Here is a 21,680-nt window from a genome sequence, read left to right as displayed (position 1 = left end):
ATATCATTAAGGAAAGAAGATGCAAATTCCTACTAGGGAAAAATTCCTCTAACACCCTGGATACAATGACAGGCAACGCACTTTAAGAAAATCTCTCCTGAATTGGAAGTTTCAATGTATAGCTCCCTATCAGAGACACTTCAGAAGACCAAAAGAAGACCAAGTCATAACAGCACACGCACTTCCTCGCCAGGTATCCTCTACAGACTGCCTGGAAGAAGATGATGATGTCTGTGATCTTCAGATCTCGTTCTTCTTCTAAGTGTGCCAAGACACCAGCTCGGAAAAAGATCTTGCTCTGTCCAATTCTGTACAAGTTGGGGTCCAGCTCTAAGGCTCTGATCTAAGAGGAGAAGCAAGCACAGCGATTTTACATCAAGAGAAGGACAATTTTTCTTTCAAACTTTCAACATTTTAACAATATTTAGGTATAAACACTCACCATACGCTCACAGGCTTGTTTCCCATCCATAAACCCCTTTGGAATTGCATTGGGAGTAAGGATCTCGTACCTTTAAGTCAAATGAAAAAAACACCTTTACATTCAACAATAAGCTATATGATCATAAACCCATAAAGCTACAGTCACCAGAGCCAGAGCTGAGGAATTTCTCCAGAGAGTTTTTCCATCAATCCATGTGAGATTGTTTCCTTTCCCTGCTGTCTTTAGAATAAACTTGTAGTACTGAATGGTTTCAAGTTAACTGCCTCAAGACACACATGGTCATAGAATCACAGAATGGTTTGGGGTGGAAGGGACCTTCAAAGCTCACCCAGTCCAAACTCACTGCAATGAGCAGGGACGTCTACAACTAGATCAGGTTGCCCAGAACCACACCCAGCCTGGCCTGGAATATCCCCAGGGATGGAGCATCCACCACCTCTCTGGGAAACCTACAGGTTTTCTTCCAGTTGTGCTGGGGAAGGGGCAGGGGTTGTCTCCAATTGCTTAACAAGGAACTTTATCTCATAAAAAATCAACAGCGTTCCTGCTGTTACCTCTGTCTGAACTCCTGGAACACTATCCTGTTTGGAAATCCTTGTCGGCAAATCCTTATTCCTTCCAAAACACCATTGCAACGAAGCTGATCTAGAACCAGATGTGGATCCAGTTTTCCAGCCTGGACCAATAAAACAAGCACAACTTTTAGTCTTTACATTTTTACAAATGAAAATGTGCGGTTGAAGTTTTTCAGGCTTCCCTCTACAGAGTCAAATGTTTAAATAAGGGGATATGCAGGGAATACTGGGATATCTGATCGGTGTGAAAACCTTATGAAGCCTGGCTTCTGATTGCAAAGGGGTAGACATGGACAGCATGCGTAACATAAACTGGATGTGAAGCCTGGAATAAAGAATTAGAGGAGCAGTCTGTAGTACATACCCTCTTCTCATGATTTGGAATGATGCAGCGGACAAAATTGGGATTAGTGTTTCGGAGAGTTGCCATCAGCTTGGTGAGAGATTCTTTGTACAGTTGGCCGACAGTGCGGAACATGCCCTTCTTGGTCTTGTACGCAGAGCCAAAAGCGGTCTCCGTTATTCCGGTGACCTGATCCAGACCCACAATACGATCCACTGGGAAGGAGAAGAGAATTAAGTGGACTTTAATGTTTGTCAGCTATAAAGAGGGACCGAAAGAGGAGCAATAGTGCAGCAGCAGAAGCTTTGCGGAACACACGGCGGAAGGTGCCGTCGGAGGGCAAAGCAGTCAGCACGGACCAGGAACGCTGCGCGGAAGCAGGGGAACCAAAGCCACAAACTTACACAGCGGAGTAGTGTAGCTTTAGTAGGTACAGAGTAAAATATCCAGCTCTTTACTTGCAGTTCTACATGACCAGTAAAGCCTTTTCCTTATTTTAGGGGAACGTTGAAGGGATTGAAAGCTGCCTGGAAACTGGTGATTCTTTGCATTCTTACAATGCAAAGTATTTCAGGGTGGGACATTAGGAATTAGACATCTGTGCACATTAAAATAAAGAGTAGCAGGAATTAGATTAAATCTGAGTTTCACTGAATATTCAGATCTGGTTTGAAAGCATAAATATATAAGGAAGAGTTGGAAATAGTGTTATTTCAGTGACAAGAGGGGGAAAACCATCTGCCAGACTTCTGCTAATCTGCCCTTTGGAAGAATTCCTCCAAGTTTCATATACAATTGCAAAGATCTTTCTAGCTAGAAGGCAAGATTCAAACCAGGACAACTACTGTGAAGGTGTGGTAAAGCATCCAAAGAACGGTTTTTCTTCGATTTTTGGGAACATTTTGGGTAAGGATCTCTCTGGTTTCTTCTTCAGAAGCACAAGTTAGAAATCTGACTGCCTTCACTAGCATCTATAGGTCAAACCCATGAACGTGACTCCATGTACATGTCAGCAGTTACTTAAACAGCTCAATAAAAGAGAAAACCCACAGGTGGTTGGACACCTTAACAGCTATAGTTGGTACTTCTTAGTATTGAGCAAGTATACAACACGTACTGGCTCTCCAGGAAATGTAAGCTGGCCAGCCAGAAACCAGCAGCTGTATGTGTGCTACAATCTCTGTGATCTTCAAACTCATTCAAACCAAAGTTGAGGGAATTCTGGTTTGCTACCAGAATTATTTTTGTACATGACAAAGAAGTGGCAATATTTTATTTCACACTTGTGCCCATCTGGTTTTCAAAGGTCAATTTAAAAAGGGAATTGTCAAACCAGAAAAAATACAGGGCACCGAGTTTGAATAATCACTTGTAAGTCTGAAGACAGCACAGAGCAAAGTCCAGATCGTCCACATGGCTTTGAGCACAAGAATCTGAGCAACTTATAGAAGTTAGGAGACTAAGTAGGTGCTAAATTGCTCATAAGATCATATCCCAGCTATTTACTTCGAAGCAGACTCCATTCTAAACCAGAAATGGAACAGAGATAACTGGGAATCAGTCTTACAAAGGATGAACAAAACACCATCAGTGCCCGGACACTATCCAGCTCATGTCTGGCCATCTGCTTTTTAAGAGTATCTGATAATTGCACATATTCAGTTTTGCTCTCCTCTGGCCTCCAACTCTAAGGTGGTTACTTATATTTCAAAGAGGATATTAAAGTTTAATGCAAGTTTTCCCCCTTGGGGAAGCACAGTAGCCACTAAACAGTGCAACTGGACAACCCTCCATTGGCCAAAGCCTCTCCTACTTCCTCTAGGAAACCCCACTAGCTTCCTTAAGTACGTGATGAACACTGAGTAGTCAAGATAAACTTCAGTAAAGATGGAAAGTCTGAAGGCACAACCTTCCCACACACACATTTCTAAACCTGGGGACAGGAATACAAGAAGGATGAGGAAGAGGCTGGATAAAATATTTAAAGCATCTTTAAACAGACATTCTAAGTAAGTGGATTTGTTGGTTCCTTGATACCTCACAAAACATGTGCAGCTTCTACAAGGGAAAATAGCAAAATCAGGAGGGGTTTTTAAGTAAAATAACAATTCCAACAAGTCTGGAAGAAGCTTATTTCACTTACTACTCCCACTATAACTGCAGAACTCATACTTCAATACATCCTTCAGCTCTCCTACCCCATTCCACATTTTACAATGTTCCAGTGTTTTGTCAATGTTGGACTGCATAAAGAAGCTTGATAGTGTCACAAAGCTTACACATTCTCTCAAACGCTTGGAGCTACCAGAATTGTCACTTAAGATGCAATTCTACATCTCAGTGGAACTTGGAAGCAACAAACCTTTTTATCTGCAATGCTTCAATGCAATGCATAAAATACAGATGCTATATGTATGCAGCAGCAATAGGTATGCACTCAAAGGCCACCTGCCTGGTGGAGGTATACCTAAATTCAGCATGAAATGAGAAGTTCATGCAAGCCTACGAGCAAAAATGGGTTTCCTGTAGGGACGACAGCCCTGCCTTTGGTTGGCCTACTGTTTTTATATCCATTCACCTGGTGGCTCATGAAGACCAGTAATACTGTCATAGAAACAGGCTCTCTGAATATTCTGAATCTCTAAGGCAGAGAAACAGCAAAAAACAGAAAGACAGAAGAGCAGATACACAAGACACTTCAGTTAGTATACACAACAGGTTTATCAATTGCAAACAGACTTAACTGCTACAAAAGCCACAACATATCCCATACACATTACAATTGTCTGTGAAGCAGGTTTGGAATATCTGAACCAAAACAGTTTGCTTCTGTGCGTGTACTTAAAAGGAATGGAGCAGATCCACAACCAAAAAGTTCTTTATATATTCCTTAAAGCTGCTCTCTGTAGCTGAACCAACTAAGAGGGAAACCCAGTATTAACCTACAGCATCATCTGTGTCACAATCTTAATTTCCCTCCTCAAATAAGAAACTCCAGGATTTATATACTGTGACAAGGAAATATACTCAATATCCTGTGACGTTAAAATCAGAAACGTCCCTGCTAAATACTTGGCTATTTCTCCTTCTTGGAGTATTTTGGTACTTTTAAGCTGGTGTGCAGGAAGACCAGCTAACCATCACCTCCCAGTTTAGACAGGAATACATGGCATTTGGTTTTACTGCACAATATCTAAGCACTAGTATGGCTGTTAATGAGTTTTAATTTAGGAGATGCACATTCCCAGGATACCACCCCCCACTGCACATAAAACAACTGCTGACAGAAGGCAACATTTGAGTAGCAGCAAGAAGCACTAGAGCTGCCTACACTCAAGACACCACTGCTGCAAGTCCAGCTACAAGTTGTAGACAAGATTCTACATGAAGTTTGACACAGGGTAACAAGTCGTAAGTGAATATCAGTTCAAATAATGACCATGAAAAGCAGCTACTCAGAAATGGTACATGTGCGAGGGACTGCAGGTGCAATCCAGCTTCCTTGTTGTACTTTTGGTGCTGAACAATAGAGAAAACGCTGTAGGTATTTACAGTGTAGAGGTGGAGGGTGAGAAGGGAACAGGCAAAAAACCCCAACACAACAACCTCATCAAGCAAAGTAAAACTGGCTGATGACATGTGTGTGCTCAGAACATGAGCTCTTACCATCCTTCCAGAGCTCTGCAACAAACTTGTCAGAAGACTGGTGCAAAAGTGTAGCCACGTTGTCATTCAGGGGGTCCATGTTCTTCATCAGCCACTCATCTGCCTTGTAGTCTACCTGTGGAGCAGCCAAGGGGCAGGTGAGCAGAGGCACCACATCAGCTGCAGGCTCCGACTCAAAAGCAGCAAAAAGAAAGCTTTCAGAATACTACAATGATGTTTTCCTCCTAGTCTCTTCTTGATGCTCATTTCGTGTGAGTTGTGCCTCCTCAGAACAGCTCCAAGAATCACAGAAAGTTAGTATTCTTTTCAAAGAGAAAATGGGTGTTTTAGAACCATAGAATCTTGGAGTGATTTGGGTCGGAAGAGTCCTTAAAGCGCATCCAGTTCCAACCCCCTGCCATGGGCATGGACCCCTTCCACTAGAGCAGCTTGCTCCAAGCCCCTGTGTCCAACCTGGCCTTGAGCACTGCCAGGGATGGGGCAGCCACAGCTTCTCTGGGCACCCTGTGCCAGCGCCTCAGCACCCTCACAGGGAAGAGCTTCTGCCTTAGATCTAACCTGAACTTCCCCTGTTTCAGTTTGAACCCATCACCCCTTGTCCTATCACTGCAGTCCCTGATGAAGAGCCCCTCTCCAGCATCCTTGTAGCCCCCTTCAGACACTGGAAGCTGCTTTGAGGTCTCCACACAGCTTCTCTTCTCCAGTTTGAACAGCCCCAATGTTCTCAGCCTGTCTTTGCATGGGAGGTGCTCCAGCCCTTTATCATCCTTGTGGTTTCTTAAAAATTAAGGAGTCTGGATTTTTGCTTACCAATAGCTGTTACATTCTAGTGCCATTGCCAAAACAAAGTTTCCCTGATCAGTGCAATGATGTAAAAAGAACTCTAGTATAGATCCTAATTCCTTTAAATGACTAGAGAGTAAATGGAGGATGTGCTACAGCATGAATCAGCTTAATTTCACTGTAGCAGTTGTACTTCAACACTTTGTTCCACAAAGAAAGCAAACAAAGCTCTTATCTTGAAAGAACCCATTCTGTGGTTCGCAATTAAACCATAGCTCAGCAGCTGAGAACTCAATGACACCAACGTGGGTTTCATCACAACCCAAAAGAGAGTCCTAAAAATCCCCAAGTCCAACAAATCCTCTGTAGAGACAAGTATGGTTTCACTTCAACTAAACTCAGAGGTTTCTATTTTTAAATAAGGGCTTTGCAAGGAAAACCTAAATGCTTCCAACATCCAAAACCAATTCAGATCATTATCTTAGCTCTTCTTGCAGGAAAAGCTGTTTTACAAACGATTCCAGTTTTGAAGGAACACACACTCCTGCAGAAAAAAATCAATGGCTCTCTCAGAGGATGACATGGGGTGCTGGTATTCCAGAAACACCCACACTGGGGTGGCAGCAGTCAACCCTTCCTCAGAACAGCCACTCCCAGCAGCCAGGCACAAGCTGCTTTACTTCGTTTTGATTACCTAAAGGTAACTGAGTACTAAGTGCAGTAACAGGGACGATTTCATTATAAATAAGTACCTGTTTTAAGTACTGATACAACAAAGTGGATCACAGAATCCCCGACTGGTTTGAGTTGGAAGGGTCCTTAGAGATCATCCAGTCCCAACCCCTGCCACGGGCAAGGACTCCTTCCACTGGAGCAGCTTGCTCCAAGCCCCTGTGTCCAACCTGGCCTTGAACACTGCCAGGGATGGGGCAGCCACAGCTTCTCTGGGCACCCTGTGCCAGCGCCTCAGCACCCTCACAGGGAAGAGCTTCTGCCTAAGAGCTCAGCTCAGTCTCCCCTCGGGCAGGTTCAAGCCATTCCCCTTGCCCTGTCCCTCCATCCCTTGTCCCAAGCCCCTCTCCAGGTTTCCTGCAGCCCCTTCAGGCACTGGAGCTGCTCTCAGGTCTCCCCTTCAGAAGCCTTCTCTTCTCCAGGCTGACCCAGCCCAGCTCTCTCAGCCTGGTTCCAGAGCAGAGCTGCTCCAGCCCTCACAGCAGCTCCATGGCCTCCACATCCCTCTTGTATTGGAGAATCTAGAGCTGACCATTTCTTTATTTCAACTTTTGCCACAGGTATCTGCTTGGCACCACTGACAGAATCCAATAAGTAACATGAAGCCATTAGTCCTTGAATGAAAATTAAAGGATAGCTCTTACTCAGTTTACACAAGGTCTTTCTCCTACAGAACAGGGCAAAAATTGGTGTTGTGATTAAGGTTTAACTCTTTAGGAAAAGAATTATATAGCACAGCCCTACAGAACAGACCTGGTGATCGTGAAGGATCCAACAAACACAAAAACTGCTGTTATTTCATGGGCCCATTCACAATGCACCCGAGCTCTGTTCCCCTCAGCAGGAAACTAAAGATTGAAGTAAGAGTAAGAATGAAAAGGCATCAGCTTACCTACATGAGGGGATTTACAGAAAGTCTTGTGGGAATTGAGGATATAAAGTGCAAAAGGTACTTGACACAGGTCTGCGCCAAGCAATACCATCAACTTGTCACAAAGGTAGTCAGAAGAGATTCTATAGTCCTGAAAAAAACCCTCACCTGTACGGCCTAAGGACAAAGTTAAAGGAAACCGAAATGTTTCCTTAATTTAATAGGATATTCTAGTTTCCAGTTTTATTTGGTAACAAAAGTTCCATCCAAGCTCTCCTGAATGCGTCCAAGAAAAATGAACAAGGCCACCTGGCTACACCAGGTAGCTCTAGTGCTTAGTGCTTTCTCCAAAGCAAGTATTTCACATTTAGCCCTTACCTTCCCTGCATAGTGAATAATGCAGAAATCTGCTTTGTCCTTCAGCTGTCTTGGCTTTTGGAACTTGGAGTGGGTTCCTTGCTCTTGGACCAGTTTTTCCACAAATGTCTTGTCAGTAGCTTTAGGGAACCAGCATTCCTCATCCAGTAAAGCTAACACACCAGGAGGATTCGCCTGAAATTCAGGTGGATTTTATCTGTGTTAATATCTTCTCTACATATACTTCAATATGTCAGTATTTAGAACACACTATTCAATACCACAATGAGAAGTTATCTAAACTGATTCAGATTTGATTTAAACTAACACAAGCTTTGGGGGAACCCGCCTCAGTGTAGGACATTGTGACTGCTTCAAACAAATTCATTCCAATGGATATGGAGACCCAATCTACAGCTGCCCAGAGCCTTGTCTTTCACTTAACTCCTTCCCTTTCCACATCATGTAAGCTCTCCATTTGAAGCTTTGTTTGCTCTTAGAATGAAGTATGGAGCAACCAACATCTGTATTCTAGAGCTGTACACAGGGAAGTGATGATAAAAGAAGTAAAGGGTTTATAAAATGGTTTAAGCTTTAGAAGCTTTTAGGGAATGCAAAGTCTGCACATTTGAAGAGATGTTTCTATATGCTATTCCATGGCTTCACATGTACAGAACAATTCTGAAGTGCTGACATTTGCCTTTCAAACAAAATAGAGCAAAAATCTATTAACTTCATGCATTTTTGCATGTTCCCCTGAACACCTGATGCCTACTGAAAGCATTGACACCTACCCCTGAGCTTTCTGGCACAGCTTTTACCTTCCAAAGAGGCAGAACCTTCTGAAGTTCCACACAGAACATACAAACCTTTTTATTGAAACAAGATTGCCCTTTTCCTACTCTAGAGAGAAACAAGGACATATTTTGTAGGCTTTGCTGCTTCTCACGATGCACAGCACCACTGCACAGCATCACTGGCAGCTTATGTGTATTTTAGAATACACACACAGGAACGCAGAGAGCAATGGTTTTATTTCAAAGGGCATCAAATAATTTTAAGCAGTTTCAAGGTTTGAGGAATTATAACTTTCAGCAGTGATGATCTTCATTCTCTCCAACCAGTCCTCCTGCTCTCTGAAGCCCTTTTTAGCTTCCACATATTGAGCAAACAGAATATGTTAAAAAGCACAGTGATTAAAACCACCTGGTTTCCTATTCGCAAGGTAAATTTATGGGGAAAACTCTACCCTAAAGGAAGCTTCAGGAATGTTCCTGTTGATCCCAACTGCAAAAGCTCACCGTAAGCCTTGAAAAGCTTCTAACTCAGCCCCTATAAAGCTTCTATAGTCCAACGGACTTCATTAGTACCATGGCAAAAAAGTATGCAAATAGCACCTTTAGTTCTATATTCTGCCCTAGCATCAGGGCAAATCCCATGAGGATAATTTCTTCCACTAACACACAGAATTGTAGACTTTGGCATTCGGGATCATTCCCTTTTTGTGACAGCTCCACAAGAAATGCCTGTACACTATAATGCAGTAAAAGACACACTGTGAAGTCTACCCCCTTGTCCTCAGAGCATCCTTAATGCACAAACTTACAGGTCTTTCGATTAAGTCAATGCAAGGCTGCAGATCCAGTCCAAAGTCAATGAAATTCCACTCTATACCCTCCCGTTGGTATTCCTCTTGCTCCAGGATAAACATTGTGTGGTTAAATAACTGCTGAAGCTTCTCATTGGTGTAGTTAATGCAGAGTTGCTCAAAGGAGTTCAACTGCAAGAATAACATTAGTAAGCAAGAATAATGCAGTGACAGGATTTATCACATAGCTGGAAGCCAAAAACCTGACTTTACAAGGAAATACCCCCAAACTCTGCAACATTCAAATGTAAAGAAAACTGGGAAAGGCATGATGCAAATCTGTCCCCCCTGTTACATGCAATTAAACTAACAGTAGGAAAGAACATACATATAAAAGAACAATTTAGACTCAAGTACAACTTTTTGGCACTTTTATTTAGGGTTGTCAAAGCATCTGAATGCTACAGCATCAAACCCTGATGCAGACTTGGTGTGCGATGCATTCAGGGGCTCTATAGTTAGTCCTGAATGCACATTAACAGCAGAAGGAAAAAGGTCTGATCAGCAGCACCGAAGTACCTCAAAGATTTCAAATCCAGCAATATCCAGAATTCCAATGAAAGACGCTCCCTGTCGTTTGGTCCTGTCCAAAGCTTTGTTAATGCGGTGAACAAGCCAGCGGAAGAGGCGCTCGTAGGTGGCCTTTGCCAAAGCTTCCACTGCAAAGTCTGCCTGGAAATCCAAACAGGAACATTTATTTACCCTGGAGAAGTGATCAAAAGAACTCAGACACGGATGTTATCCCAAAAACCAAAGGAACACAAGAAGTTTAATGGTGTTAATACCACAGAGGAATGAAAACAAGGAGTAAAACCCAACGGAGTTTGATTAATGTTATGAAAAATGTGTTTTTAAATTGTTCCATACAACACCAAAAGCTCTCCATGTGTTTGATACAGACAACACTGAGAGTAAAGGATGAAACCAACAGAAGGTCAAGGAAAGGGGAAGGTTCCTTCTATTCTGCTACTGATTTTTACCACATAAGAACATCTAATAAAGGCAGTAAAGCTTAAACAAGGTCAGCGGCAGTACACATTTAATCCAAACGGGGTGGGGGGAAAGGGGCCTTGGAGCAAGCTGCTCTAGTGGAAGGTGTCCCTGCCTGTGGCAGGGCACTGGAACTGGATGAGCTTTTGGGTCCCTTCCAATACAAACCAGGCAGGGATTCCACGACTGCTATTAAGAGCTAATCAGGATGAGGTGCAATTTCACTTCACCTTGAACGCACACAAACTTACTTGTTCTTTGGTCTGGGCTTTCTGGACATAGTCTCTGCCCACTTTGATGCGCGGGGTCAGGATGGCCCGGGTGAACTCCATGACATTCATTCCCAGCAGATGACAGAGCTTCTGTGCGACTGGAGAGCAAAGAATCAATGGAAACACTTAAAATCCTTCACAGCAGCAGCAACAGCCGCAAAACCAAGTACTGGCAAGTGTCAGCTTAAGACCTGACTTGCTGTTGGCAGTAGAGCCTGGGCAATGCCCATCTGCCTGAGGCTGGAGCATCCCATGGACATCCCTGGCTCCACACCACTTACCCAGCATGAACTCTCCCATTGTGAAATTCTCTATCTGAAATGATGCGTTGCTCACTCCAGCATTACACATTCTTGCTGCATCAATCCCTTTCCCTACATCCATTGCCCAGCAGGTGAGGTGCTCGGGATTCCAAACTCCTAGAAACCCTTCACACCACCTTGCAGGAACTTAAACCCTGATCCCTGTCCTCTGACAGCTCCTGGGTTTACTGTCAATGTGAAAAACGCACCTTCTGCTGCCTTTGTTTTGTTTTCCTGGTATAACAACACTACTACTTGCTCTTAATGTTGAGATTCTCAGGCTGTATTCAGTGGAAGGGTTCATGAATCAACACACAACTAAATCAAGGGAAATGAGGGTAGTGACACAAACTGAGCACTCATTTCCCTATAGCTACGTGAAGGATATTTCTGTGCTTTGAGTATGACAACACACACCAGCACATCAGACAGAACTTACAACCTACGGTGGCAGGCAGTCAGGATCTTCAAACAACCAGCCAAGCAAAAGAGAAACCACCAAACTACAAGGATTTAAGACATCTGAGCTGGTGCTAAAAGCCAAACAACCTGATCTCTCACCCAACCTTTTTTCCTTGCTGCAAAACTCCAAGTGCCAACCTTCTGCCAAATACCAACTCAATGGCTATTGGCCTTGAGTCCATTCCTGCTTGCTGGAGCACCCTGAACAGCAAACCACCCCCTAACATTTTGGACACTGCAAGCACCTTACATTGGCACAGCCATTTGGGATAATCCCAAAACTAAGAGATACGCATGAACTGGAGTTGTGCATGTACAGCAGGTCCTGCAGGTGATGGTTCTTGCTGCTCTTTCCACCAAGGTCAATTCTCGAAGCTAACTCCCATGAGAGCATTCAAAAGCCTGGCACTGAAGCACTACATTGAAAACCTGAGATTTGCTCCAGCAGCAGTCTTTTTGTGTGAAGAAATCCTGCCTGCATGGTGGGTACCGACTGACAAATTCCATCCCAGTCCCACTGCCCATCCCTGCCACGTGCCACTTCAGAAATAAGAGTTTTCTAAACACAGCATTCCTATGTTCAGCCATTTCACTATGAAGTTGTGTTTGGCTCCAGGGCTCTTACATTGGCAAGAAAACTGCTGTCAAGAACCAAAGAAAACAGGGATTTGAGAGTGCACTTTTTCCTAGTGCTTGTCTTTGTAGACAGCAATAAACAAGACTCCAACTGCAATACTGTGCCAAGTGGAGAAGCAATGCAAACAGCATCAACTCTGTTGATGGATACTTAAATTTGTCTGAATGACAAGGGTGGAAGAGGAGAGTTTTAACACTCGCCCGTTGGCTACTGCCTCTTTGGCACAGGATGCTCCCACAGGAGCTCACAAGCCTGCTCTGTGAGGACATGCACTGGAGCGGTGGGAAGGAAACCACAGTGCATGAAGCCACACAAACGTGATCAACTTACCCGTGTTCTCTGGCATAGAAGCTTGATCTGTATTTCTCTCCTTCTTAAAGGAAATGTTTCCAAACTGCAGCACTGAAGACACCACTTTCAGCATTGCTGTGTTAACAAAGGACGTGCAACAGTTAACTGGAGAGGGCTCAGCTTACGCTTTCCTTTCACTACTTGTGTCCTTCCAAATTCAAAGCATAAGTTCAGCAAGGACTGTTTGGACTTTTGGGGCAAAAAGCTTTAATTCCGTTCTACTTGAGTTAAGCAAACGTTTGTTGCAGGCTGTCACGACACTGAAGCAATGTGAAATCAGCAAGTGTGGGTGCATGTGCGTGAGAGGAAAGCAGCTCTGAACATCTAAAAGGCTCAGTAACTTACACAAGATCTCATCGTGTGAGAATCCCATAATATGCATTGCTTCCATAGTCTCCTGAAAGTTATCCTTGTCTTGCTGCCCAGGAATGGGGATGTAGCCATTAGATAAAAATCTGTAGTTGTTAAATCCTTCAAGCAGCAGGTCAGCTGTGTGGGCAAGGGGAAGAGACATGAAAATAAGCTGAAGACAGTGAAGCTCTTCACAGCCACGCTGACTGCGGTGTCACTAAATGCACCAACAATGCATTCCAAACCCAATTCCTCAAATAAAGCTATGAGGTGTTTCACCAGCTTTGGAAATTCTACAGTATGAGCGCACCTGAGAAGCTGAAGCCAGCTTCCAGAACCTCTACCCGTTGCAACCCACATCAGCTCTTTAACGCATTAAGCCTGTAGACAGAACCTTACCTGGCTCAGATATAGCATCATCTCAAACCCCTATTAGGAATACCCTAAACCAAGTGTCTCTACTGGGAGGTACTGACACGGTGCTGGGTATCAATGGTTACCACAGCAAGGGTAACACACCCATTTGCCTAATACAGGTGAGAAAGAGTGCATCAGTTCTCTAAGTCTGCACTGTTTTATGCTTTCACTTACCACAAGCTAACAGAAATACCCAGTTACCAAAGAGGGGGAGAAAAGGAGAGAAAAAGATTTCAATCCAGTGACTCCCAGGCAGGGACACGCTGAACTGGATGGGGTCAGGCAGGAGCCATTTGCTCTCAACGTGTGTGACAGCAAACTGGATAAAGCCCAGCCATTCCAAACCAGAGGCACCCAGCTCCTCAGCCTTCAGTTAACACTCCCTGCTTGAAGACCAAAGAGGAGATCCAGCACCACTGTGTAACACTGAGCAGACAAGCCCGGCACACAGAGACAACAGGTTTACAAAATGAGATTCTCAACTTACACTTCAAGTGTTCTCCGGCTCCCGCGAGTAGTTGATAGAAGATGTGAAACGTCCGCTCATCCTTAGCCTGACGAACAGCACGAGACTTTTCCAACAAGTCTGATTTTAACTAGTCAAGGATCTTCTACAGTTTGGGGGTAAAAATACCCAATGCAAAACAAAAGTTCAAAGGAGGTTATAAAATTACTTTAAGAGCAAACAGAACTTGAATAGCAATGCCAGGACCATGTCCAATATGAACCTTCAGTAACTTTAAATAAAAGATTTCAGTTTCACACTGGTAGCAGCTCACTTTTAATTTCAGCAGACTCCTTTGTTGGATGCTGACCACATTCCCCTGCTACACGCAGTGACAAGTGTCTGCACGGACCAGCTGAAGGTTAAGTGAAGGAGCAGCTTTTCACCCACTGTGAGGGTGATTGGACACTGCCAGAGGCTGCCCTGAGAAGCTGTGGCTGCCCCATCCCTGGCAGTGCTCAAGGCCAGGTTGGACACGGGCTTGGAGCAAGCTGCTCCAGTGGAAGGGGTCCCTGCCTGTGGCAGGGGTTGGAGCTGGATGAGCTTTAGGGTCCCTTCCAATACAAACCATGCCATGATAAATAAAATCAAACCTTAAAGCTAAAACTGAATTAGGCTTCAGTATTAACTGCTGGTAGGTCTTGTGTCTTTGGACCTACGCTGATCTCCAGAAGACCTAAGAAACTGGAACGTGTGCCAGCACTTCCAGCTCTGTCACTTCATAAGAAGCACCAGCTCCTTCCAGGCGCAGAGCTGCTCCTGCAGCACTGACAGGAGCAAACCCCAGCTCCTGCCACAAGGCAGTGGCTCAGCAGCTTCAGGAAGGAGCTTTTCTTCTAAAACTGTTGGTAGAGCAACACTTGGAATGGTTTCCCTATTTAAGATGCCCTAAGTTTAAGGCTGGTCTGAAAACCCAGCAGGTCTCAGAGTGCTACATTTTGGAGTATCCAACGTCCAAGCATGAGGAAGCACGCTGACTTTGGGATACTTGATCAGCTATTTTGAAATAAAGGAAGAGAGAAAGGAATGTAGGAATGTGGTCACCCCTCACTGCATTCCAATGGCTTCCAGGGTTAAAAGCAAAACAATGGGGAAACTTGCACTGCACAGTGGCGTGGCACGAAGCAGGATACACGTCTCAATGTTGGCCCCAACGATATAACCAGTAACATCAAAGTTAATCCTTATGAACTTGCCCTGGAAAGAAAAGAGATTATTCTGGTGATGAGTGGTGTTTTAAGACACCAACGCTGCCTCCACACAAACGCAGCCCTGCTGGCACCTGTATGAGCATTTCACACAGATTCAAATCAATCTCTCCCCTTCCATGTGCTCAGCCACCGTTTCACTGGCACATGTTACACTTCCTAAAGATCAAAGAACCAGTGCTCCAGACTTAGAAAAAGCTTTTCTCTGAGCGCAGCTGCCCGAGGTTGGAAGTAAAGCTGAGGTGTTTCAGTGCACATATTCCTACAGCAACCCCACTGGTGGCTAAAGGGGTTTTATCTGCAGCAATCCCAAATCACATGTGCTGCCCAGCCCAGCCCACCAGCCTTCCACTTCCTTTTCCACAACCAGGATGGCCCCACCTGCACGGCCTCTCTTCTCCAGCAGTTGGTAAAGAACGGACTATAAGACAGTAAATTTGTTCCTTCCACATACATCTCCTTTCTTCCTTAAAGGACCAAGTAAAGACACACATAGGGCTCTTGGAAGGAAACTGGTTGCAGGTGGATATATTCCTAGAATCACACACTGGTTTGGGTTGGAAGGGACCTTCAAGCTCATCCAGTTCCAACCCCTTGCCATGGGCAGGGACCCTTCCAATCCAAACCAGTCTGTGGTTCTGTGTGCTGCTGTGCTACAGACTGACAAGCAAGTGGCTGTGATCATTTGAGCTAGTGCATCTTGTCACCAGAACACCAGAACCTTGCAGCTGCCCTGGTAAAGCCCATTCACATCTGAAAGATTTGTGTGTATCAGGGACCACGTTTCTCCCCAACCACACCAGTGAACCCAGAGGGAGTTCCAGCCCTTGCTGAGTTTGAAGCAGCTGCTCTGTGACTGCAGATGTGCATTTGCAACTCAAAGAGACTTCTTCAAGTTTCAAGAAACCTGGTGGAATACTTTAAATTGGCTTCAGTGCTTCCTCCCCACTGCTGAACCTGCAGCTCAGGTGGAACACCAGGGCACTGAAGTGAGCACGCTGAGGAACAAGGCTTGCTTTCAAGCACGCCCTGTCAGGGACCAGCACTTGAACTTGAGTTTCCGGGTGTGCAGGCACAGAATGCTCCAAGCCCACCTTGAGACTGAAGCATTTATACTTTTTGCCCAGTAGAAGCTCCAGAGAACTGTGTTTATAACTGCTGCAAAGAGCGAAGTGACACTGAAATTCAGCCAACAGACGTGACATGCAACGTGTGTGTCGGAACCAGCACCTCAAGGATGGTGGCTGACAGCATCCCCCCTGCACCAGGTACCACAGAGCCTTCTCGGAGTGACATGGCTTTCATTTGCCACATTACATGGAGGAACAAACGTGAAGCACTATGTAAGGTCTAGTCAGGGACTTTTTCTGATGTAATTCAGAGTCACTTCACTCTGCTTCACCCTCACAAGTTACCTAATGTCTGCTGGCAAGTTACCAGTTCCTTGAACAGAAATAACGGAGAGGAAACGCAGTCCTTGGATGAGCTGACACACCAGAAAGGGGAACCCGCATGCTCCCTGATTCAAAGGACCATCAGCACTGAAGTTTGAATTGGAGAAGTCACTTATCTACTTCATCTTCTTAAAAGCAAAATATTAATACACCCTTTTAGCTAGCACAAGCAATTCTGGCTCTGAAATCTGAATTGATCAGTTCGAGACTGTAGCGGTGGTCATTTAACAACTGAATTCTATTTAGATTATCGCTGCAGAACTAAGTATGTGGCTTTGGAAAAACCACATCAGAAGGAAGCACTTAGCTCTAAACCATGAACTCAACAAGGTCCCCCCCTCCCACTAAGAGAGTTTCTTTCCTGCGCCACAAGAGAACACCGCCTTTGGTAGAGGGAAAAAGGAATAAACCCTGCTCTGAGGCTGGCCATATTTCATCCCTGTCTGGTGCTATCAGCACATGGGGCAGAGGCCAGCCTCCTCCTCAGGCACAGTGAAGCTGTCAGGCCTGTACACAACAGCCCTTCTCCCCTGGGGGAAGGACAGATCTATTCTTTAAGTCAGGTTTTAAAGTGGCTGTTACTAAAGATTATTTTTCCTGCAAGAGATGCCACCATCTGGAGTGCATTAAACCTACTCCTTTCGAAAGCCAGAGCTGGAACAGCCAAGTGAGCGTGTTCATGATGGCAATGTGGACGCCAGAGTAACACAAACCAGATGCTAACATCTCTTAGGAATAAAGTATCCTCATTAAATTAGCACGGCCTTTGGTGGATTCAAGCCACGTAACAAAGAAGAAACATCGTGCAGTGAAACCTGTTGATATTACAAATCCTACACCCAACATGTGTAAGCATCAAGCAATATTGTAAATAATGTGGCTATAAAATGATCAACATTGAATTTCTCTAGTGCTCTGCTCTCCCTTCTCGACTGAAAAGGCAGAGGGATTTAGTCATAGAGTTTTCCAGAGTCCTTATCACCGGAGCTGAGTTCATACATTCCAAATCCAAGCAACTGTTGAAACCCCCAGGCAGCCAAGAAACACTTCATTTGTTCTGTATGTTTCACTTCTGTTCTCACAAGAAAAACTATTTCGTATCTCCTTTTACAGTTGTACTAACCCAGCCTTCCCCTCAATCGGGATGTACTGGAGGGAAGCTGAAAAGGCAGTGTGGCTTTTTCCCCACTTCAGAGGAAAGGAAGTGTTCCCAAGTGGTAAATACTCTTTCCCCCAGTTCCACCACTGTTTTTACAACAAAGGAACCCATCAGAAGTGGTTATTGGCCACCAGAACAGTATGTGAAGAGAAGGCACCAACCCACCAAAGACATCACCCAGCTACAGGTGCCCAACACTGCCTTTTAGACTTCCCTCCAGGAAATCAGCTGGACAGAAGGACATGGGACTTTAGAGAAGGTATTACAGGCAACTTCTGTGTTTTCCAAAAGTGAAGAATGTTCTCTCTAAACCAATCAATTGATAAAGCGGCAGCTATTGACAAGAAGCCTCCATATTTAGCTGAACTCAGCATCGATGCCATAGCCCTTATTAATACTTGACAGTACTCAGCAGCAGTTTGTACATGCAAGCCCAGGTCAGCTCTATGGCACAGTTTATTTGCTATGGCATGAACACCACTGTCAGCTCAAGGATGGTTAAAATTAGAAACTGGATAAAATAAAGCAAGTTTTGGCAAAAGCCCGTGAGGGGGAGTCTTCTGCAGCCCCTGCACAATGCTGAAAGAGATGTGAGAGAACCTGGATTCATCTCATGATGAGAGAACAAAGTCAGCTTCTGATATTGGATAAATCCTGAACACAGATTTTCTCCATAAACAGTAACCCACATTTCCAGACTCTAAGGAGAGAAGGAGTCACTCACAAAGCGGGAGGAGTTGTCATTTTTCACTGTCTTGGCATTCCCGAAGGATTCCAGAATGGGATTCGCCTGAAGAAGCTGACGCTCCAGCTCCCCCTGAAAGCCACACAGAGAAAACAGACAGACATCAGAACAGTGGACGCATGACATTCCCACGTCCTGCTGCCTCCTGAGAGCCATGACCCAGGGACACTGCCTTCACAAGGGCCTCTCACTGCTCTTCACTTCTAAATCTGCTGCTGGTCTCGTCCATCCGGTAAAGAATGTGGGTTTGGGGGTATTTTTTGTGTTTTGTGGGGGTTTTGGTGGTGGGTTTAGTCTTACACACACGCAGAGCAGTGACTGAAGAGGACTTGATGGATGCTGAAAATCATTGAACATGGAAAACTCACATTTAGGGCAAATGAAATTAGGCACAGACTTGGAGTGCTTTAGGGGAAAAACTAATTTAACTGGTTTAAGTGTAACGTCATTTCTAAACTTCCCATTTAGTGATTTTTACATTGGAATACTCAGTTTCAAACCTGCTTTCGAATCAGTGACATCCTCACTTCCAGTCAGCCACACACAGGATCATTGCAACACCTCGAATGAACCCCAGAACGTGCCAGAACGGGGATGGAGCAACACCAGGTACAAAGATCACATTCAGATTGCTCCATTCAGGGGGTTTAATGCAGTTCTTTAAACATTTTTTGACATTCAAGCCAATGGATGTAGGAATCACTGCACTTCTCTTATGGAAATTGCCCAGCGGCTTTTAGGATTGCTATCCATTAAGAGATCTAGTAACACAAAAAGTCTGTGCTGCTTCCATGAGCCCAGGAGGCATGGATGAACATAGGAAAACATGAAACTGTCTTCCTGCTCTGAAGGATGGGTTTTAAACAACTAAAAGGAAAGCGAAGCTGTCTGGAATGTCGTCTCAAAAACTGGGATTGTGTGCATAAACCTGCTTTTTCCAATTACTTATAGCATAGATGAATAGAGGACCCAGAATACAGGAAACTGAAGTCTCTTAAGGATTCCACAAGGTCAACTCTAACAGGAATTTTTAAACTTAACACCTAAAAGAGGATTTTATTTATACATTGAACTATATTTCAAGTCCCCATGGAGACTCCAGGCTGCTGCTGCTTTCACGTGACCTCAAGTTACTGGCTCAAAACTTGTTGCCTTCCAAATACATTCCCTTTGGGACTACATACTCTCTGGATTGTGAAGTAACTGAAGAAGAAACAAATGTGTGAGCCTTAGCCCAGAGCACAGCAACCACCACTGGGGCCCCAGACCCTACACACTGTACATTGGGTTTGCCAACAATACAGTTCTCAGGAGTGCTTTAAGATAGACAAAAAAAAAACCACAACTGAAGAAAAACCAGCTCTGTTCAAAGCACTATGTGCACAGTATTTATAGTCTAAAAGTTTCCCATATAAAAGCATCAGACCAGGGAAACATTTGCTCACACCATTCCATCATTCCCCTATCTTGACCATGCAGACGGCTCTGCAAAGGCACCCAAGTGTAAAGCCAAGAAGCTGGCTCACAGCACAGTGCACAGCTCAAAATCAACCCCATGGCCTGTACTCACCACAGCTTACACATCAGATCCTGGCTATCCTGGAAAAGCAAGGAGCCTGCCTTTAAACTGGGCTCCTCCATGGACCTTTGCTGTACCAATGGGAATCACGGCAGCACAGGCTGTACCCGGGCTTGAATGTGCTTCCATGGGCCCCAGCCTTCCCTGGGATTTCTGCAGAGGCACTTGGCCAGGGCAGTGTGAAATGATTTCACTCAAATCCTCCAGCTGAATACAGAGAGGTCTTATAGGTCATTTTTATGATCATCTCTGAGGATCTGATGAAAGCATTCAGTTGGGTCATCCCAGACTGGTTTGGGTTGGAAGGGACCTTAAAGCTCCTCCAGTTCCAACCCCTGTCACAGGCAGGGACCCCTTCCACTGGAGCAGCTTGCTCCAAGCCCCTGTGTCCAACCTGGCCTTGAGCACTGCCAGGGATGGGGCAGCCACAGCTTCTCTGGGCACCCTGTGCCAGCGCCTCAGCACCCTCACAGGGAAGAGCTTCTGCCTAAGAGCTCAGCTCAGTCTCCCCTCGGGCAGGTTCAAGCCATTCCCCTTGGCCTGTCCCTACAGGCCCTTGTCCCAAGCCCCTCTCCAGGTTTCCTGCAGCCCCTTTAGGCACTGGAGCTGCTCTAAGGTCTCCCCTTCAGGAGCCTTCTCTTCTCCAGGCTGACCCAGCCCAGCTCTCTCAGCCTGGCTCCAGAGCAGAGCTGCTCCAGCCCTCGCAGCAGCTCCGTGGCCTCCTCTGGACTTGCTCAAACAGCTCCAGGTCCCTCTTGTGGGTCCTCAGATATGGGTGAAAACCATGAGGACAACTCATGGCACTCAGAGCCCAGCCGCAGAGTTTGGCCTGCTCACAAGCAGACTTGTCACAGCCATCACTAAGAAACACCAAACCTCTCCACTGTGTTCAACAGCTTCTGATTGAGTAGTTTTCATTGTGAGATGCACTGCTTCACAGCCCAAAACCAGCCTTGGCTCTCAGAAGTGTTCAGTGTTTGGAAAGAGCATGTTTTGCCTGTAGGCACATCTCCTGCACAGGCAGCTAACCAGAACTTGGAAAAAGCAGTGTCACAGTAATGTGGATAAAGTCAAGTCATGCAATGTTTCATGCAGGGCAACATTAAGGTAAGGACAGGCTCTTGTCTCAGTTTCAGAACAACCAGCATCCTGAGGCTGGAGTTGTCGAGAGGCCAGGAAAGCCACATGCTACTCACATACAACAGGGATCCACGCTGTAGTCCAAAATGACATTGAAACAGAAATGTTAATGGTCATGGTCTACACAGTATTGACACTTCTGGATTAGCATGTTTCCACTGATACACTGAAAGTGCCAACAAACACCTTGTTTCCACCCTGACATAGGAGCTCTGAGCAGGAGGCTTGAACTAAACCCTGCTCCCTCTGCTTTTGGAACAGAGAAATACTGGAGTAAAAACCCCTTAGAATTGACTGAGGGTTGAATTGTCTGTAACTTCTGAAAGTGAGACGCAGGGCTGGGTTACAGAGGTCCAGCATGTAACTGCACACCAGCAGAGGCACCACGACTGTCTATGTGATGGCTTGGGCTTCCAATACCCCAGACCCAACTTGAAGTTTCTTTTATTCTTTCCCTTCCTGCTACAGCTTAGGTTGCTCTACAGTCAGCTTGCAGAGAAATGGAATACAACCACCTGAACTAACTCATGGTGGCTTCTTGAGTTCCCAAGCCTTGGTTTCATACCATATGGAGCTGCTGCAAAGCTGCTTCTCGATTTAACAGCTCATGCCCACGACAAAGGCATTGCTCATCATCTCAGGATAGGGAGAGGAGCATTTAGCCTTCAGAACACCCAGCAGCAACTTT

General features: G+C 45.1%; 1 protein-coding gene across 4 annotated transcripts in view; it reads right to left on the bottom strand.

The window, feature by feature from the left end:
- The window catches only part of MYH10 (myosin heavy chain 10), a 93,429-nt gene that overhangs the window by 21,548 nt on the left and 50,201 nt on the right, over nt 1–21,680 (bottom strand). For 2 of the 4 annotated variants that reach the window (XM_061360009.1, XM_061360010.1), the window contains 15 exons: nt 18,253–18,345; nt 14,841–14,904; nt 13,690–13,788; nt 12,780–12,923; nt 12,414–12,509; nt 10,662–10,780; nt 9,940–10,092; nt 9,379–9,552; nt 7,794–7,967; nt 5,030–5,144; nt 3,942–4,004; nt 1,385–1,578; nt 1,000–1,121; nt 443–512; nt 183–343 (listed from right to left, as the gene is read on the bottom strand). In XM_061360009.1, the coding sequence (XP_061215993.1) occupies nt 183–343; nt 443–512; nt 1,000–1,121; nt 1,385–1,578; nt 3,942–4,004; nt 5,030–5,144; nt 7,794–7,967; nt 9,379–9,552; nt 9,940–10,092; nt 10,662–10,780; nt 12,414–12,509; nt 12,780–12,923; nt 13,690–13,788; nt 14,841–14,904; nt 18,253–18,345 (1,841 nt within the window). The remainder of the gene's footprint in view (nt 1–182; nt 344–442; nt 513–999; nt 1,122–1,384; nt 1,579–3,941; nt 4,005–5,029; nt 5,145–7,793; nt 7,968–9,378; nt 9,553–9,939; nt 10,093–10,661; nt 10,781–12,413; nt 12,510–12,779; nt 12,924–13,689; nt 13,789–14,840; nt 14,905–18,252; nt 18,346–21,680) is intronic. The other 2 variants (XM_061360011.1, XM_061360012.1) reach the window with 1 other exon arrangement.

This window comes from Neopsephotus bourkii, unplaced genomic scaffold (genome assembly GCF_033783945.1).
Source record: "Neopsephotus bourkii isolate Nb327-2 ecotype Australia unplaced genomic scaffold, CSIRO-AGI_Nbou_v1 NB_1003, whole genome shotgun sequence".
NCBI lineage: Eukaryota > Metazoa > Chordata > Aves > Psittaciformes > Psittacidae > Neopsephotus > Neopsephotus bourkii.
Note: the sequence above shows the minus strand (reverse complement) of the source record. Positions and strands in the feature narration are given on the sequence as shown.